The sequence below is a fragment of the Cucurbita pepo genome, chromosome 4 (genome assembly GCF_057944985.1).
Source record: "Cucurbita pepo subsp. pepo isolate OVF chromosome 4, ASM5794498v1, whole genome shotgun sequence".
NCBI lineage: Eukaryota > Viridiplantae > Streptophyta > Magnoliopsida > Cucurbitales > Cucurbitaceae > Cucurbita > Cucurbita pepo.
In genome coordinates, this window is record NC_141801.1 from 4,178,851 (window position 1) to 4,206,107 (window position 27,257).

At 35.9% G+C, this 27,257-nt stretch overlaps 4 protein-coding genes across 4 annotated transcripts; 1 reads left to right on the forward strand and 3 right to left on the reverse strand.

Annotated features, from left to right (window-relative positions):
• Nucleotides 1-1,800: 1,800 nt before the first annotated feature.
• On the reverse strand, nucleotides 1,801-2,957 carry LOC111792610 (protein IRX15-LIKE). Its single transcript, XM_023674119.2, has one exon. The coding sequence runs from the start codon at nucleotides 2,895-2,897 to the stop codon at nucleotides 1,986-1,988; it is 912 nt and encodes a 303-aa protein (XP_023529887.2). The 5' UTR covers nucleotides 2,898-2,957; the 3' UTR covers nucleotides 1,801-1,985.
• A 7,751-nt stretch (nucleotides 2,958-10,708) lies between these two features.
• Nucleotides 10,709-13,258, reverse strand: LEJ1 (Cystathionine beta-synthase (CBS) family protein). The gene is made up of 8 exons (XM_023675867.2): nucleotides 13,067-13,258; nucleotides 12,906-12,978; nucleotides 11,916-11,980; nucleotides 11,778-11,826; nucleotides 11,629-11,681; nucleotides 11,138-11,253; nucleotides 11,009-11,066; nucleotides 10,709-10,916 (listed from the first exon to the last, which is right to left on the reverse strand). Exons 1-8 carry the CDS (start codon nucleotides 13,241-13,243, stop codon nucleotides 10,848-10,850), a joined length of 660 nt encoding a protein of 219 aa, XP_023531635.2. The 5' UTR covers nucleotides 13,244-13,258; the 3' UTR covers nucleotides 10,709-10,847.
• A 1,581-nt stretch (nucleotides 13,259-14,839) lies between these two features.
• Nucleotides 14,840-18,836, forward strand: PAB2 (poly(A) binding protein 2). The gene is made up of 9 exons (XM_023674676.2): nucleotides 14,840-15,496; nucleotides 16,049-16,167; nucleotides 16,258-16,914; nucleotides 16,998-17,075; nucleotides 17,194-17,283; nucleotides 17,428-17,568; nucleotides 17,722-17,895; nucleotides 17,994-18,197; nucleotides 18,337-18,836. The coding sequence occupies exons 1-9, from the start codon at nucleotides 15,265-15,267 to the stop codon at nucleotides 18,577-18,579; spliced, it is 1,938 nt and encodes a 645-aa protein (XP_023530444.2). The 5' UTR covers nucleotides 14,840-15,264; the 3' UTR covers nucleotides 18,580-18,836.
• A 1,355-nt stretch (nucleotides 18,837-20,191) lies between these two features.
• CER9 (RING/U-box superfamily protein) lies at nucleotides 20,192-25,581 on the reverse strand. Its single transcript, XM_023674825.2, has 9 exons — nucleotides 25,143-25,581; nucleotides 23,700-24,389; nucleotides 22,670-23,434; nucleotides 22,374-22,585; nucleotides 21,902-22,264; nucleotides 21,460-21,620; nucleotides 21,203-21,366; nucleotides 20,947-21,093; nucleotides 20,192-20,852 (listed from the first exon to the last, which is right to left on the reverse strand). The coding sequence occupies exons 1-9, from the start codon at nucleotides 25,437-25,439 to the stop codon at nucleotides 20,376-20,378; spliced, it is 3,276 nt and encodes a 1,091-aa protein (XP_023530593.2). The 5' UTR covers nucleotides 25,440-25,581; the 3' UTR covers nucleotides 20,192-20,375.
• Nucleotides 25,582-27,257: the final 1,676 nt, after the last annotated feature.

A 27,257-nucleotide genomic window follows, 5' to 3' on the forward strand; every position in this document is an offset into this window, starting at 1 on the left:
AATAGTTATTGTCCTTTAAAATTAAAAAAGCATTTATGATTAATGGCTACCTTTAAATGCTTCAAACGGTACAATTAATTAATTTTAACTACTTAAAACAATGAATGAAAAGATGGATATTTATGTCACTACATGCATGTCTTGTTGAGAATTGTCGAGAAGGAGTCTGGCTAATTTAGGAAATGATCATGGATTTATAGGTAAGTAATACATCTTCATTTGTATGAGACGTTTTGGAGAAGCCCAAATTAGAGTCATGAAATCTTATGTTCAAAGTGGACACGGTTGGATGTGTCATAATTCTTCACATACGACCTATAAACATGCACATGGATCCACCAGGATTAAAAAAAAAAAAAAAAAAAAAAAAAAAAAAAAAAAAAAAAATTATATTGATTTGGTGCAATCCAAATAAATTTTAAAGAAACTCATAAACCGACCCAACTCAATCCATCAACGTTTTTATTATTATTTTTTTTCTAGCTTCAATCATACATGATCTTACAACATACTAAGAATTTATAAATTTTATAGGTTATATTTCTCGAGATTTGAACAATAACCATCTCTTTAATTTTATTATTTATTTATCTATTTAAGATATAAACCATTTTAGAATAGTAATTGATGATTGGTTATATTGAAAATATAAAATTGAATGGAATTGTCAACTTTATATAAAGTTTAAAAATTAAAACATAGTTTAAAAAAAAGTGTATGAATCAAAATTAAACAAATATAAAAGTGTTTTGAGAGTTCAAATCTTTTTAGTTTAATCATTAAAAGATTATATGAAGTGATGAAGAATAATTCATGGAATGTTAGGTGCTACTTTTCAAAAATAAATCATTTTTAAAAATAATTTTTCTAAGTGAGAAGGAAACGAATAAAGTGAGCTTCTAAAGCTTTTTCTTTCCTTTTTTTTTTCATTTTTTTAATCTAAAAAATAATGAAATAGATAAAGAAAAAGTTCATATAAATATATATATATATACCGTTTTAATTGTATTATAAATTTATTTAAGTTGGATTGTAAAATTAAATTGCATATAGAATCAATTAACCTTGATACAATTATTTATAAATACACTTATTTTATTTTTATTTAATTTCATAACTTTTTATTATTTATTCTCCTCAATTATTTATAAAGGTAATTGTTTTACTTTTATTTAAAAATAATAAAAAAAATAACTCAAAATTACCTACTCTAAAAATAATTTATGGTTGGATTTGGTTTGGATTAGGTTAATTATTTAATTAGTATTGTTTGGATTAAAAAGAAATTACAATAAATATGTGGTTTTTTTTTTTTTTTTTTTTCTATATTAATAAATTAAATTAGATAATTTTGAGAATTCATTCAATATTCCGTTAAGGACTTTTTAGTTATCTCACCGACACCGTTTACCGTACTATTTATTCAATTCCAATTCCCACGTCTAAACAACCACGTGAACCCCCAACAACCAATCATTCCATTCCACGTGTACGTCAAACTAATAAGCCAACGCGTTTCATACCAAAAAAATCAGATCGCGTGAGAATACTGTAAAGTATTTTCTTCTCGAGGTTCGGAATTTTTTAAAAATGGCGTCTTATCCCTGAACTACCCCCCTCTCCATCACCGACGGTTACCGATCCGGTATTTTAGCAAAGCCCCCCATCTTCCTAAGTCCACTAAATTACCATTTTGCCCTTCAACTTCATTTTTAAGAAAAGTGTGAAATACATTAAAAAAATCCTAATGAAAAATATGGTAAATTAAAAAAAAATCTAAAAATTTAAGAAAAAATACTCTCAACTTAAATATAGTTCAATTAATTAAACTATATCGTTCTATATCTCTATATTTTCTTGATCTTTCTCATAAACGGAACACATGATACGACATCATATTTGGATGTCCTAAGATAAACACACTAAAAAGAAAATAAAAAAACTTTACAAAAATATAATCACAATAATTATAAAAAGAAATTACATCAAAGAGAGGAAGAACTCTTACAGAATGTTGGGGCATTCCCCTGAATTGGGTTCTCCACCACAAAATGCCCCAATGAATCCACCGATTCCACCAAATTTTCCGGGCAAAGAAACTCGTCGCTGTAAATCCGCTCAATTTCCCGACCCATCTCGTGAACGAAGACATGGGTTTTGGAATTCGCTTCCCCAAATTTGCTTCTCGCTAACACTCCGGCGGTGAAGATCGCCGACATTCTTCCCGGCGATGAGGGGCTGTAGCCACGGGGTCCGTCCACCAGGATCACGTCCCATGGGACTTGGTAAATGTGATTCGGCATATCGTTGATGCCCAATTTGCATTCGGAGAAGAGGAGATTCTGGATGGGTTTGCACTCTTTATCGGCCTGTAATTTTGCAAGAATTAGAAGCTCCTTCATCTGGGTTACTTTGGTCGTGAATTGGATGTCGTACGCCTCTGTTCCGGGGTTCGATTGCTCGAATTTCGAGACCTGGTACTCGTTCTCGTCCAGGAACACGGTGGTGCCGCCGTGGTTTAGGGCGTGCCAGAGGAGGGATTCGTGGGTCAGACCGAAGATTAAGAAATTACACCCCGGGGAGCAAGAGGAGATCGCGGTGGCGATGGAGGAGAGCTCGGCGGTGGACATGTGGGGTTTTGTGGTGTTTGTGTCCACGGCCGCGTAGTGGAGGAGGGCAGTAGAAACAGAGTGGGGGAGGACGCTGGTGCCGGAGATTCCATCGCTGTTTCGACGGGCGGCGGCGGAGGAGGAGGAGAAGGTGGAGTTGATGAGGGTGAGAGTGAAGGCGAGTGTGAAGAAAGTGATTAAGGAGAAGAGCCAGCGGCGGGGTGTGAGGGCGTTGCCGGCGGTAGGAGCGTGGAGGAGAATGAGCTTAGCGTTGGCGGTGGATTTCATGGCGGCGAGGATTGGACGGAGAAGACGACGGTGGAGGAATCACTCAAGACACTCACTGGAATGGCGCGTGAGGCTGAGGGGTGCCGAATTTAAAGCCAATGGAGAGAACGTGCGAATAAATAAATAAATATTTTTTTTTATTTTAAAACGCAAAATATTTACGTTTCATTATTAAAACAATTTATAAAATTTGAATATTAAAATTGACTAAGAAAAGTAAATAATATTTATTATACTTATATTTTATGTTGTTTATTGAATGTATAATATGATTAAATGTCAATTTTAATTTTTTAAATAATTTAATAATAAAATTTGTTGATTTTACATATGGCGAACGAATAATATTCAATATATGCATAAAATAAAATTGCATATAAATAAAACAATATGTTTATTAAAAAAAAAATGAGACCAACCGTCCTTCCCTAATAAACTAAACTAATATAACTAATTCACTCAAAGAATGCATTAATTCACCTAACACATAATCAAACCCAAAAAAAAAAAAAAAAAAAATTGGCCTAAATATCCTAATAAAAATATTAATTTCGCCTAAATTAATTTTATTTATAATATAACATTATTAATTATATGAAAATTTTAAGGATATTGAACGTATGTGAGGATCATATTAGAGTAATAACCGACGTTATCCATTCAAATTTATTTTTTTAAAATTATAATTATTTAAAAATCAAATTTGTTTTGAAAAAAAAGGACAAAAAGCGTAACATAAGCATGAAATTATGGTAAAAGTCAAACGAGTATACGGGAATCAAGGGAAGGAGTTTTGGGAGAGAGGGTATTATCGTAAATTGACTTGAAATTATTACTTTTGACTTTCAGGTAAGGTTTGACCTTTATTTTAATTTCCCCATTATAGAAAGTTATAATTTGAATTACCTTTTATTTTTATTCCCTCCTTCAAAATTTAAATTTATAAAAACCTTTCATTAACAAATTCTTAATCATTCAAGATTTAAATTTTAGGTATTTAATTATGTAAAATGACTAAAATATCCTTATACTTTATTATCACACCGCCTCTTATTAGTGACATTATTGATTGTCGTCAACCATTTCAGCAACAACTTCGATCATATATTAGCGACAACCGATAATTTATTGTCTATTGCCAACCTCCTCATAGCAACGAACGGTAATCAAACGATTGTAGTATTTTATATATAAATTTAATCTTATTAATTTATAGTATTTTTATTAATTCATAGTAATTAATTAAATATTTTACCACAAAAGCTATTGGATAAATGTTGAGATTATACCTCGAAGGATAATAACGAAATTGAGGTGCATTGAATGGACCTTAGTTTTATTTATGACAAGCTCAAGAGTAGTACGGAGAGTTGGAGCTTATTAGCATTTAATGAACTTACATATAGCTCGTGTTTCACTAAAAACAAGACAACTTCATCTAAAGAGCTCGGACTTCGTATTACTTAAAGTGGTAGAATTAGAACAAAATATTGTACTATTTGAAGATAAATTAAAAAATGATAAAAGTGAAAAAATAAAATTATCTTAAAAAAAACCTTCATAAACTTTTAAAAGTTCGGGTAATATTCTTAATTTTTTATAAAAAAAATAAAAAATACGGAGACTACTAATATTTTGTTTTAAAAATAAATTTCGATTTTTAAAATTGTTTAAAAAATATTAAAAGTATTTAAAAAAAATATGGTTGAATTTTTAAAAGTTTCATTAATCTATTAATCTCTTTTAAAAAAAAACTTTAAAAATAACTATAAATTTTTTTAAAAAAATTCAAAAATACTTTTACGTTTATTACCATGTTCAAAATTAAAACGTTTGTAGATGATTTATGAAGTATCGGATTTTTACCCATATAGTGACGGTAAATTTTTTTTTTATAAAATTAAAGGATGTTAATACTATTTTTAAAATTTTATGAATATTTTTGAAACAAATTATTAATTTTTTTTTAACTTTTAAAATATTATTGAAACTTATTAGGAATATTATAGAAAGTTTAACTCTAAAATTATATTTAAATCAAAAAAAGAAAAAGAAAAAGAAAAGGAGACCGACACATTAAAAAAACCCGTAAATAAAATAAATGAGAAAAGCGTTTTAATTAGTAATTAAGAAATACATTTTTTAAAAATTTAATAATATTTATTTATAGTATTGTAGTGGGCCTTTTTAGGGCTCCATTCAGTCTTTTATCATTTCACTCTTAAATGGTGTGGGGAACTTCCCACCTACCCTCTCTCTCATCACATATTTTTTTAAAATATAATTTTTTTTTTTTATCGCCTAAAATTTTATATTTTATTTACCAAACTATCGAAAAATTAGGGTTTATTATCCGTCTAACAACTTCTCCCTATGCAAGGTTATATATGCTAACCCGGTTGTTATTTTTCTCTTGCTTGCTTATATAACGTCTCTTTCCAAAATCTCTCTTTCTAAAATCTCTCTCTTCTCGTTTTCTAAAACCTTCTTTTAAAACCGAGGCTAGAGGCTCGATCATACGTCCAAGCCGTAGGCGACGCAAGAACAAATTGGCTTAGCTCACTTGTCGTTGGAAAGTGAGTGCCGCACAATCGCTAGTCTGCTGCCTTCGAAAGTGCGATTGTGATTCGATGAATTTAGGATGGGAATTTGTATGGGATTCATTAGACAAATTTACTTAGTTTTTGTATGCAACGATCCACCAATTGAGATCATTAGCCACGAATCACCATGCAAATTGGAAGTTTTAAAATAAAAAACAAGAGTTACAAAACAAAACACGTTTTTATTACAATATACTTACAAAACTATACGTATTTGAAAATAAACACGCAAACAAAAACGTTCTCAAAACTACATCATAAAAAGTACTTCTATTTACAACGTACTTTAAAACTGTACATGGATCTATCTAAACAACTCTAAAGCCCCATAGCTCGAGTTTAGTATCACTATAGTCATGCAACTTTGTTATCATCTGAAAAATAAAGGTAGCAAGCACGAGTATAAAAATACTCAGTAAATAGCACGCTTGTAAGGTCTTAAACTGTACTTGTAGCTTAAAATATATTTGTCTACTGTTCTAACTTTTCTTGAACTCAAGAATTTGAATCTCTGTAACGACCCAAAATTTTCTACTTAATTTAAGGTCGCTACTGTATACATACCATAAACATTGAATGCGGAAGACTTCATTTAAATTCCATAAAATATAACCTTTAACTTAAAATACAGCCATGGACTTATGTGTTTCGAAAACATCTTTAAAACGACACAACAAAAGACTAAATAAAATGAATAAGAGTTTAAGTTTAAAAAAAAACATCTTATTCTAGCCTAAGACTAAGAAAATAAATACCACTACCCTATGCATTCGCCATGGTCTCGAGTTGCGATGCCGTCGTCAACCGTATAGGAGTGTCTTGCCTTAACCTGAAAAAGTAAAGTAGCACGAGGCTTGAGTATTTCTAAAATACTCAGTAAGTGACCCCCTATCGGGGTTATGCAACAATCACATGCTATGAAATGATGGGACCTATCTTTAGTTTCGTTTCATTTTCCCTACGGTGTAATCCTAACAGGTAATCGTGGACGTGTGCCATATACTCTACACGCAGCCCATACGTGCGAGTATGGGCTCACCAGCTAGTTCACACACCGCTGGGCCACTGTCCCTAGCCGGTGGGCATGCTCTGGGAACCCTTATACCGGGACCCGTTAAAACTAGAACCGTCACGACAGCGCTATGCAAAGCTTAACGATCGTTGTCCTGCCATTGGATGTACGCGTCTGTACCCTCGTGATGGGATAGGGGTATCCCCCAAATGCATGAACACACAATATGCATGAAGTCCCACTAGTCTTATCATTAATGAACATAACCCCCTGTCACGTTTTCATGCTTACATGTCATTCTCATTCTCATTTCTTTACATATCATACATATTCCTTACGGGGTTATGTTTCATGCAATTTACCGTATTTCATGTCATACAATTCATGCAGTTACATTCAAATATTCATACAAACAAGCCATAATCGTTCAAGGACCACACATCGTTACATGCATTACACATCACATCAGACTAAAAGCATACATTCACGTTCACATAACTACGTACTTAAGCACAATAATCTAGCATACAATGCATCATATCATAAACAAGTCATAACGTAAACACTTCATAGTCATATCGTTCTCTAACTTACCATAGCCTTAACGTTCTTATACCTATCACAGTCGTATCATTACGTAACGTACCTTAGTCATATCGTCACAAGAACGTACCCTAACGCTATCGTTCTATCAATCTAACACAAACCTATCCCTTTCTACCCATAACTTAACCGTATTCTTTCATTAATCTCTCCTATCCATAGCACTCTGGTATGTAACCTAACCTTAACGTTTCATGAACGTATCTTACTTCTATCGTTACATTTTGTTTTGTGCATCCTTCTCGTATCCTATCTCAAACATATCATTGAGCACATCGTACCATAATTATTATCATATAAACCACATATAATAACATAGCATAACATATAGGAAGCATATCGATCCACAGACAATTCACATATCAACATATATGACACATGCAGAACCACAGGGCACGTGTCAACATCAAATATAACCATGCCGATAGTAAGGTCACTTACCTGATTAGCTTAAGTCGTTGTCACGAATATATCCTTAATGAAGTTCGATTCTGTCCTTTGAAATCCAAGTCAACCTACGTGAGCCCATGACACCGGTTTCAAGTTTGAACTCTATAAAATTATTTCTCTCATTTACATGGTTAAAATTCTAATATTTACCGTTAGACAAAATTTAAGGAAGTTCCATGCCCTCTAATATTTCCTGTTTTATTTTTAAATTGTGTTCAACAAATCTTTCCTCAATCTTCCCTCTTCTTCTGTAATTATTTTTAAGAAGGTATTATTCAATTTTGTTAATCTATTCCTACTTCCAAATCTTCCCTCTTTATTTTTATTATTATTTTTCTTTTCAGTTAACAATGTTCTCGATTTCTATCTCTATTTCATTTTTTCTTATTTCATTTGTCTTCCTTCTAACGTAGTTAATAATTATATTCTTAGCTTTTAATTTAATCATTCATTTGGTTATATTCTTTTCCTATAATTCATATAAAATTACAACCTAAATCATTTGAAACAATTCAGTAGATCTAAATCATTGCAACAATTCAATAGATCTAAAATATAATTGGTTTTGATTTCCTAAACTCATACAAAATTCTTTTCATTTAATCTCTAATTTAAAATTAATATTATTTAATAAAATAAAAGGAAGATTTAACCTACTCACCTCTTCAAATTACATATCTCCTCTGGCAGAACTAAATCTGCTTAAACCTTTTATTTTTTTCTATTTGTTTTTGTAGGAAGGAAGAATTCTGGGTAAATCTGTCGTTGTTTTTATAGAAAAGAAATTCCTGATTTGTTGACAGATTTATTTTTAGGAAAGAAGTAGTGAGAGATTGAAGGAAGGAGGAGGGATCGTCACCAAATGTTAATTTTTTTTTTTTTTTTTTGTTTATTTCTTTATTTATTTTTGGGCATTTACAATCTCGCTTTAAGACTTGCTTAAGCTAACACTTGGGTCTTCTAAACTGTCTCAAACTTACTAACTCGTGAGTTCAAGGCTAAGACAATAACGTTGCTTACTTGGAGACAACTAATAAGGTTGTGTTTAACTATGATGTATGTCATTTCAATCCTAACTTTAGTTTACTATCATGCATTGTGGAGTCTGTTTACTGCTATAGATAACTAATAGGGTACGGTCGGGTCCTAATAGCCTCACAACACCAAAGTTACACAAGAGGGAGGGACCTTCTCTCTCCTCTTCGGTTATTTACATCTTCTAGACCCGATTTTCTCTCTTAATTCATACGTATTTTTGCCGAATTTCAATTAGAATCCTTGAGGAAAGTTAAAGAGCACATAACCACGATTTTGCTACTAAAGTTGATGGATTATTAAAATGAAAATTATCCCCCGACTTTAAACAAAGCTTCAACTGACTCCTCTATGGTGATTTGGCTTCACTATACATTGACCCACACATTAATAAGCAAAACCCTCGAACAATTTCATAGTATACACAACATTGTTATATATTAAACATCTATATAAGAATATAATAGGAAATGTATAGTGAAAGAGACATATCATGTCATATCTTAAAAAATTAATAGCTTAAGACATTGTTAAAAAGAAGGGAAGATGGATTGAAACTCATTTCAATAAATTGAAATTCAAAAGTTTCCACTAAATCCGCAATTAACACTCAAAATGGACACAAAAGACAACAAAATGGGGTTTGAAAATGAGATACAAATTTCAAAGAGGCAATCAAGGGGAAAAGAAACAAAAAAAATGTCAAAATACATCTAAATCATCTTTTAATTTCGACCATTTACATTGCATTTGGATTTTCCCCAAACTATTAATTGCTTTTTTAGGAGCATTACATAGACATATGCATACCCGTGTCACAATTCGGTTAGATTTGTTTCGCATTTAGTCTGGTAAAGATTCAGCTCACCTTGTTCGAGGAATTGAAAAGGTTGAAATGAAATATAGAATGTGATTGGTGATGCAAAAACTTTTTCTTTTATTGACACTCGAATCTTTAGTGACGCTGAGTCTTATGATTCAGTCCCACTGTAGTGACATAATTTTTGTGAAAGGAGGCTTAGCATTACTAGAGAGTAACAAAGATTGGTATCCACATCGTTGGTACTCATGTCACTTTTCACGAGGTATGATGTTAGGATTATACAATTGTGGGAATAAGTTAATCTTTCACTTTGTTCGAATACATTAGTCTAAATCAATTTGATTATTGCCATGATTTTATTAATTGTTATCACTAAGTAGTTAATTTCTTATCACAAGTCGAGTTCTTGCTACCGTGGTAAAATGAGATTCCTGCTCTCTAATTAGTACAGCATGGAGCTTCCTAGTGAATAGCTTTGTTCTCGGAGAAATTGCTCTAATGGCACTGTAATGACTTAAACCCACCGCTAGTAGATATTGTCTTGTTTGAACTTTTCCTTTCAAGTTTTCTCTCAAAGTTTTTAAAACGCGTCCCAACCGACGTGGGATCTCACAAGCATAGTTTTTGTAGTGTTGTGAGTTATGGGAACAATTATTAGAGCCTAAGAATTTTCTCATCTCTTCAGTTGTATCAGTCATTTTTTCTTTTCAGTTGTATCAGTCATTTTTTGAGGTCAAATGTCAGTAACTCTAATCATACAAGGCGAGTGATAATGACATTCATACTAACCAGACTATGTGTAACGGCCCAAACTCACTGCTAACAGATATTGTCCTCTTTGAGCTTTTCCTTTCAGGCTTCCCCTCAAGGCTTTAAAACGCTTGTGCTCGAAAAAAGCAGATATTATCCTCTTTGAGCTTTCCTTTTGAAACTTTCCCTCAAGGCTTTAAAATGCGTCCACTAGAGAAAGGTTTCCACACAATTGTAAAGGGTGTTTCGTTCTTCTTCCCAACCAATGTGGGATATCACACTATGGTAACACCATAAATTGAGAATCTCACGATTATCTCTATTATTACGCAAGGATACTAGAGATGACCATTTTACTTGTCCCGCGAGAACCCATCCTAAATGGAAAGGGATTTCCAGTTTATACGGAGAATGGAGACGGAGTAAGGATCTCATTAAATAAATGGGACTAAAGAAGTTATTATATTTTTCGTCTCCGCTCAATTCCGTGCTCCATGAACATCTCTAGATAGAACAACTCTAGATAGAACAACTCTAGACCACGAAACGATCTCAAAATCATATTCAACGAAATTGTGTGAAAATGGGGTAAATGAATGAGAGTCAAAATTGGTATAGGCACAAAAAAAACATAGCAAAATAATGCATAATCTCTAACAAAAGCTGCAGCCATATTAACTCTGGTGAGTGCGCTTGATGTGCAGCCCAGCTCTAACTATGTCTTCTCTTGTGATAACCCCCACCTTCCAAAAACCAACACAAACAACATTATTTGGCAAGCGTTCAAGGATGAAGAACAGCAAGTAAGTGTAAGAGGCAAACATATTGGCCTTACCAGCTTCCCATCGCAGTCTACCACGGGCAAACGATGGAGCTTTGTTTCGAGCAACACCCTACAAATTTACGATGATGATGAGTACAGACGCGTACACTAGAATGAATATATTATGTTAGGAACACGCACCTGGCAGCACTTTCCAAGTTCGTAGCTTCACGAACAACCAATGGAGCGGGCGTCATCAAATCTGCTACAACTTCCCCATTGGTCTTGCTCAACAACTTCTGCATCTCCTTGAACCTCTGCCCATATATATATATGAAGGTTTTTTTTTGTTGTGGGTCGAAAGCAGAACAAATGTATTCACAACACCAATAAACGGAATTACACAAAGAGACACCAAGATATTTACGTAGTTCGGAGAGAAGAAGTTCCTCACTATCACACTACAAAGACTCTCACCAATATGTCACTCAAGAAATACACGGTGTACAATTGGATCTGAAGTGCTTTTCTATTAATTCTAAGCATGACATTATATAGCCTTTACAATCATGATTGAACGTAAAAATATCAACAGAAAGAAATTAAAGTCCCAAAGAATAGGACTAATCAGTAGGATCTTATGACAATTTACATGAGTGAAAGGAGAATGAAGGAAGATTTTGTGAGCTTACTTTCCAACTACTGTTCACGTCTGGGAATATATTCATCTCCTCAACGCGCACTCCTTTTGGAAAGTCACGAGAGTTTAGGTTTGAAGTGGACAATATCATACCGTTTAGAACAATATAGAAAAAGAATTGGTATGAAATTAAACACCAACCTGAAATTACGTATAGAGCTAGTAAGTCGTAATCTGAGACAACACCGACCTGTAATGGAATTTTTAAGAACATATACTAAGATTATTCTTCGTTCATTACGTTATAACTTAATTTTTTTTATGTAAAATGAAGTTCACCAGTTTCCAGTCGTCGTCAATTACAAGAAATCCAGATAGACTCTTCTCCACTAGAACCTCCAAGGCTGTTTCAAACACACTTTATTTTACAACTCATGCCCACATTCAAATACAAATACAAATACAATAAATTATACACCAAATTATTCACTAAATTCTAGCTTTTTTTTTCTTTTTTTCTTTTTTTGGAGGGTCGTGTTATCGGATAGCTTGCATGATTTCTTTTCGCACACGATTAATATAGCATAGTTCAACTAGTTAAAAATATATATGAAATCTTTTACATTTACACGTCATTTCATTTCCATCGAATATTACATACTGAATGTTATTGGCTAAATTAATTTTACATTTTGTCTAGGAAATTCCGTGAATTTTCAAAAATGCCCTTTAATTTTAGAGTGTTTCATTAATACTCTTAATTTCATTTTTAAATTACAAAATATCTATTTTTTAAAATTTTAAAAACACTTTTAAACTTTAAAATTATTCAGGAACGTTCAAGAATAAAATTAAAAATTTTGTAGATAATTTTTTTTTAAAAAAATTCATTTATAAACTTAAAAAAAAATACTAATACTAAAAATATTTTTTAAATAAAATATTAACAATTTCTATTGTAAAAGATTTTAAAAATCTACTCAAATACATAAAATATTTTATAAATTTAACCAAATATCATTTTAAAAATAAATATTCAATATTTCATCCATTATCTATATTAAAATAAATTTAAATCTTAGTTTAAATTACAAATTTATCTTTATTAAAATAAATTTAAATTTTAGTTTAAATTACAAATTTAGCCCTTAAATATTTCGAATTTTAAATATTAAGAATGGGTCGAAATAAAATAAACAGAAACATATAAACATATAGCTAAAAACTTAAGGGTCGGAAGCTTACCTACAACTCGGATCGGGGGACTTACAAATTGGGTAGAAGAAAGACATAACTATAATTTAACCCGAATTATAATAATTAAAATACCTTGATGAACAGTGGTAGAAGGCTTCAGGACTTGCAGATTCCCCTTCTTGGTCATAAAATCCCCAACCCTATACTGAAAAATCATACACAAAACATACTAATTCAATTCGCTGTTTATTAATTCAAACGCCTAAAACCAGACAGCATCAATTCAGTCATACCGCCGCAGAACTGCCCACATCGCGGCTAGATACTGCCATGCCCACCGTCGGAGGCCCAAACCGTCTCGACGGCGATGAAATATATCCGCCGCCGGTGAAGGCCGGCCGGGATTGCTTGTGCTGCATTGATCGTGAATTGGGAAGAACAGAGGAGGGCGTAGAAATGGAGGAGGCCATCTTTTAATTCAATTTTGGAATGAATTTGTGGATTTATAGAGAACAGAGGAGGGGGGGAAATGGTGGGGACCGTTTGGGGATGGAATTCTGATACTAATTTGCTTTCTTATGAGCTTAAAATCAACGATCTGGATTATGCCACGTTTTCATCTGTAGCAGTTGTTGTTTGACTTCTCACGCGCGCGTTACGGAGTTTTGGCCCACACGCTTCTCTCCCTTGTTTTTTATGAGAAGAAAAATCATTCCAACTAATTAAATTCTTCCAAACAAAATATATTTCATAATTTTTAAAAATAATTTAGATAATATTTTTTTTAAAAAAAAGAATAGTATATATATATATATATATATATATATATATATATTTTAGTTGATGATATATATTTTAATGTTTGGAATTTCATCTCTCCCTATATATATGTAGGGTCGAGTCGATTTTTTCAAGCTAAACTTGTATAGCCTATATATATAAGGTAGGGTAGGGTAGAGACCATGATAAAGATCCGCTAATGGAAAGAGATCTCTCCCTACTCCCGTCTCATTTTTCGTAGTTCCCTAACTTAATGGTTTAAATGGGTATCTGTATTTATCCAAACTCAAACTAATTTCATATGGTAAGATTATATTCCAAGCCTCCTGTTTGCTCACGTTCTCAAAATGGTAGCCAGGTTGAATTAATGACAAACGCTCGTAAATAGGAGTTCATAATTCACTCAAATTAAGATGAAGATGAAGTCACCCTCATAATTCCTAGCTCTCTATCCTCGTCCCCATGCACATGCATATGGACCAGCAAGGAGGGCTTGCATACCTCTTGGGCCTGGCTCGTCGAGGTAGCATTTGTCAACAAGCTGTCAAATACCACGGGCATGCGGGTACACACACGTATCATGCGGTCAGGACATGCGCGCGGGTCATGTCTGGGTCGGGCTACCGTCGGGTCCAGCACGCGGGTTGTGAGGCTGCTGGGTTGGGCGCCTACTGGGCCAAAGGACGCGCTAGTGGGCCAGACACTTGCTGGATCAACCCGCGACGAAGATGGCTAGGCTGCGACATCCGTGGGCCGACTAGAGTTGGATCTGGGTTGCTCACCAGTCGGTTCCAAACCTACTTGGGTCGGACATGGGTCAAAGGTTCGGGTTTGCAGTCCATTGAGACTTAGGCTGGCTCGGATTTCGAACCTCAGGCTTGGATATGGGCAGATTCCTTTAAATTTAATAAAAAATTCGTTTTAGTAGTAAATAATTTTAAACATGTATCTACAACTCTCATATCTATTCAATTATTAATTTAATATCAAATAAAAATCTCTAACCCAACTCAATCTAATTCAGGTATATCCTTAATATGAATTTACGAGAACCCACCTAAAATAAAAAAGAAAAAGAAAAAAAAAGACGATCGAAGGAAGTACCTTATCAAAAAAGGAATTTACATTTAAAGCCTCTCATCCATTGAAAATAAAATTAAAATTTAAAAAAAAAAAAAAAAAAAAAAAAAAAAAACGTGATTATCCACGGTGGAATCTGATGTCCGATTTAGGGTTTTTACCAAAATCCAACCGACATATATAAGTCCCACAACCATGGAAAACCCTTTTTTTCTTTCTTCAGTGCAGTTTCAGCTGCCCTCCAATTCATCCCTCTGAAACAATCTCCGTCTTCATCTCCGCCGTCGGATCTCGGACTCCGACCATCTATCCCTTCTTTATCCTTCCCTCTCCTCCACTATTATTTCGCCTGCACAACAAATCCCCAAAAAAAAACTAAACTTTTGTTGTTAGGTTTTCTACCCAAATTCGTAAAAGAAAAAAAAAACACACACACCATTCTTGTTCTTCGTCGTTGTCGTCGTTCTTACTATCCATTTCATTTCGTCGTCCTGTAGGATTATCCTCCGCCGTCCTTATATTTTCCGATTCTGAATAATAGAGGAGAGGGAAGCGAGTCAAAGATCAAAAAAATTTAAAAAACTTGAAAACAGAAAAGAAAAGCATCCAAACGACACCGAGTTTTCTCACAATGGCTCAGGTTCCATCTCCACCTCAAGTTCCCGGTGCCGATCCAGCGGCCAATGGACAGCATGTCACGACGTCGTTGTATGTTGGAGATCTTGACGTCAATGTCACCGATTCGCAGCTCTATGATCTTTTTAATCAGGTGGGGCAGGTTGTTTCTGTTAGGGTTTGCAGGGATTTGACGACCCGCCGATCGCTTGGTTATGGCTATGTCAATTACAGCAGCCCTGTGGATGGTTAGTCTATGCCTGCCTTTTAATCTTTAGGGCTTAATTTTTGTTCATTTTAGGTCCTCCAAATATATATGTCGCTATATTAGGTCTTTGCTGGAGTTTTTTCTGTTATCATTGAGTTTTTTTGTGCAGGCCCCTTCACATGCTATGAATTAGGACATCTTATTGCTTCATTTTTGGAAAAACTATGCATATTTGTTTTTGTTGGCTTGGTTGATGTCTTAATTTCATTCACATATGAGGAATCAGCTCCAAAATATTGTGTCTGTTGGTGGTGATTTTTCATTTTATATTCTTGATGCTGTAGGATTCTTGTAGTTATTAAGAAATGCGATGGCTGATCATTTTGTTTTCTTCACCTCTCTGCGGATTATAATTTGAGCCGTTCTTAAGTTATCGTGATATGTTGATGGGAATGCTGGTTGCAGAAGGAATATAAGTTTACCTGTTTGTGGTTTGATCAATGCTATCATGCCATCAAATTTTGCTTGATTTTGTTATCTATCGTCTGAAGAATTATGTTTGATTATATCTTTTTCCCGGACTTCATGACAGCAACAAGGGCATTAGATGCGCTAAACTTCACCCCTTTGAATGGAAATCCTATAAGGGTTATGTTTTCTCATCGTGACCCTAGCATGCGGAAAAGTGGGTCTGGAAATATTTTTATCAAGGTAAGTGCTTTTGTAGCTAGAGCTTTGTTTTCCTTGTCTCTTTGGCTTTATTGCTGGATGTTTTGACTTAATGCTGCTCTTAAACGGTAGAATTTGGACAAGACAATTGATCACAAAGCGTTGCATGATACATTTTCTGCATTTGGAAGCATTTTATCCTGCAAGGTTGCTACGGATGCATCCGGGCAGTCTAAAGGCTTTGGCTTTGTGCAATTTGATAAGGAGGAGGCTGCCTTAAAAGCCATAGAGAAGTTGAATGGAATGCTGCTAAATGACAAGCAGGTGTTTGTGGGACCTTTCGTTCGCAAGCAAGAACGAGAAAGTGTCAGTGAGAAAACAAAGTTTAATAATGTTTTTGTTAAGAATCTGTCGGAAACTACATCTGATGAAGATTTACAGAATATGTTTGAGGAGTTTGGACCAATAACCAGTGTTGTGGTGATGAGGGATGGGGATGGAAAATCCAAATGCTTTGGCTTTGTAAACTTTGAGAATGCAGACGATGCTGCGAGGTCTGTTGAAGCACTTAATGGAAAGAAGGTTGATGGGAAAGAGTGGTATGTTGGAAAAGCCCAGAAGAAATCTGAAAGGGAAGTTGAATTGAAAAATCGGTTTGAGCAGAGTGTAAAAGAAGCTGCTGACAAGTATCAAGGTACAAACCTATATGTTAAGAATTTAGATGATAGCATTGACGATGATAAACTGAAGGAGTTATTCTCTGCGTTTGGAACCATTACCTCATACAAGGTTGGAAGGACTATATATGTTTTGTAATCTTACACTCTCCAGTTGATTATTAACAGATGATTTAACACTTTACATGCCTGTAGGTTATGCGAGACCCTAACGGAATGAGCAGAGGTTCTGGATTTGTTGCATTCTCAACTCCTGAAGAAGCTGCTAGAGCTGTGAGTTACATTATTGTGCACAAGAATATTGTTTAGATGATGCTTGTTATTCGGCTGACTGTCGTATTACGGTTAATTAGCTACAAGATTTTTATTATCTATTTCTGTCACCTGATAGCTTGGAGAGATGAATGGAAGAATAATTGTGAGCAAACCTCTCTATGTTGCACTTGCGCAGAGGAAGGAAGATAGAAGAGCGAGGTTGCAGGTATGTTTGTACTAATTATTATGTTTTGAAGCGTGGATGCTACTGTTGTTTCTCGTTTTCCAATATTAAAATGTCTGCTAATATTTGTTTATCCACTTCCTTTTTTGTTTGACATTGACTGTACTTTGTATATGTGCATCTCAGGCACAGTTTTCCCAATTGCAGCCAATGGCAATGGCATCTTCAGTTGCACCTCGTGGCATGCCAATGTATCCTCCAGGTGCTCCGGGTATCGGACAACAAATATTCTATGGACAAGCTCCGCCTGCTATTATTTCCTCACAGGTAACTTCTTTCTTTTTTCTCTTCGGAAAAGGTAACCTGGATCGTTGTGGTTTGCATATAAAATGATTTTCTTTTCTTTTCGACATCTCTTGTTCTTCACGGAAGGGGTTGTAAATTGTGACTGCATTTAAACCATATTATGAATTCTTGCAGCCTGGCTTTGGTTATCAGCAGCAACTCATGCCTGGAATGAGGCCTGGTGGAGGTCCCATGCCAAATTTCTTTGTACCAATGGTTCAGCCGGGCCAGCAAGGGCAAAGATCTGGTGGCAGACGTGCTGGTGCCATTCAGCAAACCCAGCAGCCCGGTCCAATGATGCAGCAGCAGGTTTCTATTGTTTTTTCTGCCTTCTTGTTTGTTTACCCATGACTATGATTGATATTTCTAGTTGACACACTAATGGTATATGTTTGTTTACCCGAAAGATGCTCCCACGAGGACGTGTGTACCGTTATCCTCCTGGACGTGGAATGCCTGATCTTCCCATGCCTGGAGTTGCTGGAGGTATGTTCTCTGTTCCATACGAGATGGGTGGTATGCCTCCACGGGATACTGTTCACCCTCAACCAATTCCTGTTGGTGCTTTGGCTTCTGCCCTCGCAAACGCAGCTCCAGACCATCAACGAACGGTAGAGTTTACGATGCTACTAATTTATCCGTGTGGTTATTTGGGTTTGCGTTTACTCACACTGCAAAATGCATGAACATAGAAACTAGGAAATGATTCCAAGCCTGCTGATATTCATATAACTTGTATGGTTGTTTCAGATGCTGGGGGAAAATCTGTATCCACTCGTGGAACAGCTAGAGGTTGATAATGCAGCAAAGGTGACCGGAATGCTACTGGAAATGGACCAAACTGAGGTTCTGCACTTGCTCGAGTCGCCGGAGGCTCTGAAAGCCAAGGTGGCGGAGGCTATGGAGGTTTTGAGAACTGTGGGTCAGCAGACAGGCAATGCAGCAGCTGATCAATTGGCTTCACTGTCCCTGAGTGACAACCTTGATGCCTAATCTGAATGCTGCCTGCTGCTGCTTTGCCCCCCCGCCTGCTTTTCATGATCCTTTTTACTTGATGCTTCTATTTTGTTTGGTACCTTAAAAGTTTATCAACTACTTTGGTTCGAACCGAGTGATTTCTACTTCTGGCGATGTTTGTGGGAACCTATTCTAAGTTTTGTTATGATGCATTTTGCTATCATTAACACTAAAAATGCGTCTTGAAAGTTTACCTTTTATGAATTCTATTGAATGTCTAAATTCTCTCTTTATGATTGCAATGTTTTTAAAAATAGGTAATATATGTTTAAAATTTTTCAATAATTTAGTCTTCATATTTTAAAAAAACAACAAATGATTTGTTGAATAATTTCTTTACTATTAATGTCGATCGACTTAGGTTGGAGCTACTACAACTCTTTGATGCTGTTTGATGGTTTGAATTAGAACTACTGTCCCATGGGAGCTCAAATTTATAGTAGTAATTATGGGAGTTAGAATTAGAGTTACTATATGTAACGATCCAGGCGTACATATAGTAAATGTGATTTGTTCATCCACACCCTTATAAATGTGATTTGTTCTCCTCCCCAACCAATGTGGGACATCACAATCCACCCCCCTTCGGGGCCAGCGTCCTCGCTGGCACTATTTCCTTTCTCCAAATCGATGTGGGACCGCTCTTAAATCTACCCCCTTTGGGGCCAGCGTCCTTACTGGCACACCGCTTCGTGTCTACCCCCCTTCGGGGAACAGCGAGAAAGCTAGCACATCGTCCGATGTTTGGCTTTGATATCATTTGTAACGACCCAGGCCCACCGCTAGCAGATATTGTCCTCTTTGGGCTTTTCGTTTCTGGCTTCCCCTCAAGGTTTTAAAACGCGTCTACTAGGTGAGGTTTCCACACTCCTATAAATGGCGATTTGTTCTCCTCTCCAACCAATGTGGGACATCACACTATACCATGGGAGTTGACACTCACTTAATTTTAATATAGACTAATGGTAACCACCAGAAATTAGTACTACCACTCCTAATAATTTAAATTAGCTAAGTTTAACTACTTATAAAAATTTACTCCCAAACTAAGTAAAATCAATTATGCATAAATAATTTAGATTCCCTCCCTACTTCATAGTTATATGCTTAAGCCATTGTTCTTTTTTTGCTTGCATCACATGTAACACAAATTTCGAAATCTTTTTGTCCCCAATTTCTAAAACTTTCTTCTTGAACCGAGGCCAAGAGACTCAAGCATAGTCGCTTGACCGTAGGAGACGCAAGAATAAATTGACTTAACTCACTTCTTGCTAGAGAGAATGCTAGAGAGAGAATGGGCATAATCACAAATCTGCTTTTATTTAACTAGCAAAAAAAAAAAAAGTGTATTGGACCAAGTCGAATTAGCCAAAATAATGAGAAACCTCCCTTTTTAAGTGGCCCTCACTTCCCAACTTAGTAAAAAAAAAAAAAAAAAACTTAGTTTTTGGTTTCACCAATCACCGCCAATCTTTCTAATGAATAGGAAAATGGATAGAAAGAGACCGCTTATCTCCCTTTTCTCATTTAGTCTCAACCTGCAATATATATATATATATATATATATCTATAGACTGCTTACACGAGCTTCAGAAGTGCCCTGTATTTGAAACTTTATAGACATAAGATCCATACATTTCCATTCATTCACCTTCTAGCTACGATGTTAAACAGACAGCATATGCACATTATCAAAAAACTGACTATACCCCACTTCGGGGCCTCAAAACCATCTAACACAGCCAATCATTGAAATAAATATACATATCATTTCAGTTACCAACTCGTCTCAGCCGCAATCCTTCACCGCCCACTGCAAGGCCAGCATTTTGCGTCTTAGATGATGAAGTCCCTGCTGCATCGCTCGGCTTTTCTCTAGTTTCTTCACCGAAGTTATGGAGTCGACGACCAATGAGATAACGATCGTCGCGAATGGAGTTATGAAGGTTGGAGAACCAAACATGAAACCTCTTAGCACAGAAATACAACATGCTAACACAAAGGCATCCAATCCAAGCAAATCGATAAACAGCCGAGTTGACGATCAGCGGGTACCCGAACACGGGAAATACTCCTCTAGCTAGAACGTAAGGTACGCATAGTGCTGTCAGTAGCTTCATTATAATTGGCACGACTATTTCCCGCAAAACCCAGAGTCCTTGAAGCCTGGAGAAGCCATCTTCTCTTACTCGTTCGAACTTTACTCTCCAACTGTCATCCACCAGTGGTATCATATGATCTAACATTACCTGCTCAAATGAAGGTAGATCTTTATAACAAGTTTTGATATCAAACACAAAAGGAAAGTGGAATTGTAGGTTACATATTTTGATTCCCGCTCACCAGTCTAGTCCAGATCTTAAGAAAAATTAAGCCCAATGCCCAGTCCTGGTACAAGAGGAAAACTGGGTTTTCATCCACTGGAACTCGCATAGGCACAATGACCAGAAGCTCAAATAACAAGCCAATCAGAACTGGAATGAGAAAGATCTGGAAACCAAAACTATATGTCAGATCATGGAATCAAGAAATCCCCCAAAACTGATATGAAAGTAAGGTTTCCCTCTTTTTCAGGTCCATTTTTTACAGCCATTCTTACCCATATTGATAGTAGTGCAGAACTCTTGACGACAATGGCAAACCATTTCCATATCTGGCTCAACAAAACTGTCACTCTCCTTGCTCTGACATATTCAATGGTGTATCTAGCACCAGCGATGACTGTCCAGATAACGTAGCTCCCGATGACAAAAGCATACATATCTGTGGGAAAGAATAAATATACAACAAATTAGCATTTGCCGAAAGAGTTCAAGAAAAAAACATAGTGGAAAGTGATTTCTGTAGTAGTCGCACCATTACACTTGATACCATGTGTGATGGGAAGAAGCGGAATAGCATTGAAGAGCGCCCGTCCAAGTGAAGTTGGTACCACTATCAGTGCGGAGTTGAAGAGAAGAAGAGTCATCCATGCCACAACCAACAAAAGGACAATGCGGAGAGCAAAGCTATACCTCCTAAAATTGAAGTAAATACAGATTAGAAGTTTAAGCATGCCTGAATTAGCCCATATGATGAGATAATATACTAAATAGGCAAAACAGCATACAAAACCCAACCCCATAGAAATTATTCAAAAGATGTAAATTAAAAATTGACAATGGCTTCACCGAGGTTTTTAAGTAGAAAAGAGAAGTTCATGCCAAACAAATGAGAAAGAGGAAAAAGACTGCAGTTGCAGTGCCCAACTCTCCTACAATAATGATGTTCATGCTTGGAGGAAAGAATTGGAACTTACTCTGAATCAGACTGCTCTTCATTATCGTACTCCTCGTTAGTCAAGTTCCCAGATGCAGGACCGACTTGGTTCGGCTCGTTAGCTGCAGCATGAGCCACCAGAGCCTGATCCGGACCACCTAGATGATGTATCACTTGCAGATCTTGCAACCCAGGCTCTCCATTCCCATTTTCCTGGCCAACATTTTCTTCAGTTCTGGGAAGTAAATAATCTGTCAATCCAAGGGCCCAACCAACTACAGTAAACCAGCAGCGGAGAAGGGATTTGATTGTTGTTCTCAATTTAAAATGTTCTATAGCAAAAGGAATGCAGATTTGAAAGAGAAGCATGTCAGCTGGAATCTCTGTGAAGGGGTCCGATACCCTGCCACAAAAATGGTCAAGAAAATAAAAACATTGCCAAAAAATTCCAAGTTCAAAGTTAGGCTGCAGCAATCACAAATAAGCGCTGCTCGAGTATTATGAAATCTTACGATATATCAAGAGGAAAAATGGAGGGCACCATCCTCATAGCAAGTTTGACAGGTAAAAATACCAGCATTACAATTAAACTTCCATACACTGCAACAGATAGTAGAACACGGCGAGCATGCTTGTGCATAGGATCGTCAATTAGATCTCGGAAAGGATTATAGTTCGGATCTGCAGGATCACGAAGGAAGTACAAAACTCCACTGCGCAAAACCTATAAAATTGTTGACAACACATGAGTAACTGGCATAGCTATCATTGATAAACAAATTTAACCAAAATTAGTCAGGATATCTACCCCACGAAGAAGGCTGACAAATATACTTATTTGTAGCATATACACAATGCCAACAGCCCAGTGAACCAATGAGCTTGCTAGAGGAGAAACGGAAAAGAACTGAACACGCTGAGCCATTGACTTGCCAAACATCTTTACAGTACAAACGTCAAGCCACCAGCCACACATCAAGGGGAATACCCCAAGTTCTATGACCAGAAGGAAAGCAACCTTAACCATTGTCATCAAATGCCTCATCGCAGCCATGAACTGCCTAAGGAGAGAAGGGATGGCCTCGGCTACAGATGTAATGCCATACAACCTCCCCATTGTCAAAGGCTCACCCCGTGTGTATCGAATCAAAGCAACAGTGCCAAGATAGAAGAAAACTAAAGAAAATATAAATATGTAGCCTACAGCAAGAGTTGTAACATCAGAAAGCCTCGATGCAGTAGCTAACCCTTTCAAAACATCCACCGACAGTGGAGCAGTTATGTTGTTTGTGCCATTGTTTAGTGTACTGGAGTTGACTTTAAACATTTCTGCAACCTGATCGAGTAGACCACTTTCTTTACCATCTGATGTCAAATTTGCAACAGCTGTCAATGCATTTTTCAATGTAATATTGGCCAAGGAGAGAGCTGACTCTGTAAGTGGCATCATTGTCGAGAAAACTGGACCACTGGCTGAAGAGAAAATCCATGATACGTAATGAAGTATGATCCGACCGAGCGTAAAGGGCACGAAGATAACAACACCAAGAAATATCATATTGCTGGCCAAAACCTGCAAAACATTGGAACCAATTAGACATTACTACAAGGTAATGCTTAATTCTTTATTCGATGGAAAAATATGAGAATTGAATGATATTTTAAGTTATACCAGCAACAACATGGTGAATGAAGGAGGCCAAGATATCATCCCAAAAAGCCAATTTATATGCATGCAGTTTACATGACTCAAGAACAAATATACACATGAAACAATATTTAAACCGTAAACTTTCATTGGAGCAATTATCTAAAAAAAGATGTGCAGCACACTCAACTGTGAATGCATTTTCAACTAAATGAAACACAGGCCCCTGCATGCCAACCAGCTCATCAAAGGGAACATCTTCCGCACCATCAGCATCTTCCACATCAAACATCTGTTCAACATGAGCCTCAAGACGAGCAGCCTGCATTTCCAACCGAGCAGCAACATTTTCTGCATTCCTCCTAATCATTTGACCTGCCCCACCAAGTACCGGGGCTCCACCAGCATCTTCACCAATTGCATCACCAGCAAAATTTCTATTAGCTTGTCCAGGAGGTCTTCTGAAAGCACGAGCACCATTTCTATCAGCATCATCTTCTCGCTCACCATCCTGACCTCCAAGCTCCCGTAAATGCCTGAAGTAATCTCTCAAGGAGGTAGCTCCAAGAAATATAAATACAATGCTAGCTGAAAGCAGGAAGCCATGAAGACAATCAGTAAGAACAACGGTAGCAGACAAATGACTCAAGAATAATCTCTGGGCTTCCCCAAAACTCCTCACGAAAGCCAACCGCCATATCCAAAATGTAATGAAAGGTATGATGAGGAGCCAAACAGAGAGCACAAAACTGAGGCGTAAAAAGAATTGCAGGACATGGCAAGCTTTCATTGCTATTCCAAAAATAAATTCCTGAAAAGGAAGCCTTGATGGAGCATTCTCGGCATAAACAGGGGAGAAGGAAAATGCATGTTTGCAAACCTGCCACACGTGAAAACATATGTAAATTGGCATGACAAAGGCAATTATCAAATTTCTTCTTGGAATATATAAACCAAGAACAACAATTGATATGATTCTTGATGTTAATACTAAAGATGCAAACAACAAATGATTTTGACTTAAAAGTCAGCTGACCCCTTAAGGAACATGAGTACTTACGGAATCGTACATCTCATGTACCCTAGCAGTTCTACACACCACACCATCACAAGACATTAACAACCAAAGTTCCAAATGTCTTCTTTTCATAACTCCAAGTGAAGAGAATATTACGAACATATTTCCCCGGAAAATGAACTATAAAAAGGGCACAAATTTTTTAATCTTTTGGGAGAACTAAAAAATATATATCCATCCAGACACAGAAAGGAATTCCTTTCTAAACATTTCAACGAACTGTCATAAAATTGCACCAGTTCAGAAATCTCTTACACCCACAATGAAATAACTTTCTTTAGGGACTCGAGTAAGATTTCCAGGGGCCTAAATCATATCCATGTAGGTTTGGTTAATTGCTAGTGCATCTCCAATGCCCCTTCCTAGACAAGAATTTTCATGGGCCTAAATCATTTCCATGTTGGTTCGGTTAATTGCTAGTGCATCTCCAATGCCCCTATCTAACCAAGAAATTCCAATAGTTTCTCCACAAATACAATACAAAAAGGACCCTAAACCTCGCCCAAGAAACGCTGCTTAATTAAAGAACTAAATAGGCAAGAAAAGAAAATGAACCTCGCACTGACGGGCGTTGCTGTGACTTAGCCATTGAAGGAGACAGTCCTGGTGAACAAACTTGATACTGCCGCTGCAAGCGCAGGGATAACTTAGCGGGTTATCCGCATCTTTAGGGTTCCTACAGATCCGGCAGACGTCCTCTTCCTCTTCATCGTCGTCATACTTGGGTCCAGGAAAAGCCGTGGACAAGTTCGCTTCGTTCCCTGACACCGATGCTTGAACTGCATCAACAGAGGCCGCATCATGAGCAGCATCTCCATCGATCGAAGGCGCGGCCGCCGGCGCAATCTCCATTGCTACGTAACCGTGTAAACCAGGACCCGAATGTCCACCGCGAGTCGCCGAAGTCAAGCAGCTGAAATGTCGTTGGAGCCGATGACGTACTTCTTCCCCGTAATCCCCAGAGAGACCTCAGAACGGGAGGAGGAGAAGAAGATCCTGGAAGAGGTAAATGTCGCTTTATTCCAATCTTGCCCCTCGTAACGAAGACTTTTATTACCATTTTACCCCTCATGGTCTTATTTAATTTCAGGTAAGGTCGGTTTGTCAAACCACGCCATGCCTTCCTTTATTTTTCCTTCCTAAACGACGTCGCTGTCAGCAGTCACCAAAGAAAGTCAATTCAACTCGCTCCATAACTATAAATTGTTCGACCTAAGAGATAAAATCAAATACCATCTATGATTATAATAGTTTTTTTTACGTTAGGTTTTCTATTTATTTTACTCGAAACTCGAGTCAAATTTTGGTCGGATTGAACAAAAATTATTTTGTGTTACCGTTATTCACACGGTTTTAGGTCTTCAAAAATTGGGTCGGTTATATACTAAAATGGGTTGTGATAAATTGTGCTGATATTATTAAATGGGTTAACGTATGCCTATATCCATTATATATATATATATATAATGGATATAGTTGGTTTTCGGTGAAATCTATTTTAACAAAGAGTATGATGTTGATGGCTCGAGGTAGAGTATTCATTAGGCTAGGGTGACCCGTTTATAACAACCCAAAAATAAAAATAAATAAATGAATAAAAATAATTATAAAAAAAAATTACATTAACAAAAATAACAATAAATAAATAAAACAGAGAAACAACAATTTCTCATCTCTCGGCAAAAAAAAATCACAGTTTGTAAGAAGAAACAGAAAAACAATAATGGTTAGATTTAATTGGAGGAAAAAAATGAGAATAACCTTGACAGTTGAGATTCACCTAAAGAGTTTAAGTGGAGATAACGTATATATTAAATCTTTAATTTTCTTTTATTCTATTTTTTTAGAAATCACATACAATTATAGTTAGATCCCCTTAAATCATTATAATTGTTTAGATTTAAGTTAAAAACTAAATATCAATCATATATGAATTTAGTAAATGACTGAGATCAGTAATATTAAAAAATTAAATGAAAAAAAAAATTGAAAAAGAAATTCAAGTTTTAAGGAAGAAAAGGAACAAAGAAATATTGATAGACTAGAAATTTGGAATATACCTCAATAAACAGACAAAAAGAGTAACTACAAAAAAAAAAAAAAAAAAAGATTGAAGAATTAAAAACTTAAACTAAATATAGACAGAATGACTTAAAACAAGTTTATCAAGACAACAGTACATGGAAAATAAGATTTTTAATAAAAACATATAACATTTCAAGACTTTTAACAATGTACCCATGTAAATTAGAGAAATAATTTTATAGAGTTCAAACTTGAAACTTATGTCATGGGCTCACATAGGTTGGCTTGGATTTCAAAAGACAGAATTGAACTTTCATTAAGGATATATTCGTGACAACAACTTAAGCTAGCCAGGTAGGTGGCCTTTATCGACATGGTTATATTTGATGTTGACATGTGCCCCGTGTTTATGTACGTGTCATATATATATTGATATGTGTGAATTGTTTTGTGGATCGATATGCTTATGATATGTTATGTATATGTTATAATATGTGAATTATATGATAATAATTACGGTACGATGTGTTCAATGATATGTTGAGATAGGATACGAGAAGGATGCACAAAACGAAATGTAACGATAGGAGTAAGATACGTTCATGAAACGTTAAAGTTAGGTTACATACTGAAGTGCTATGGATA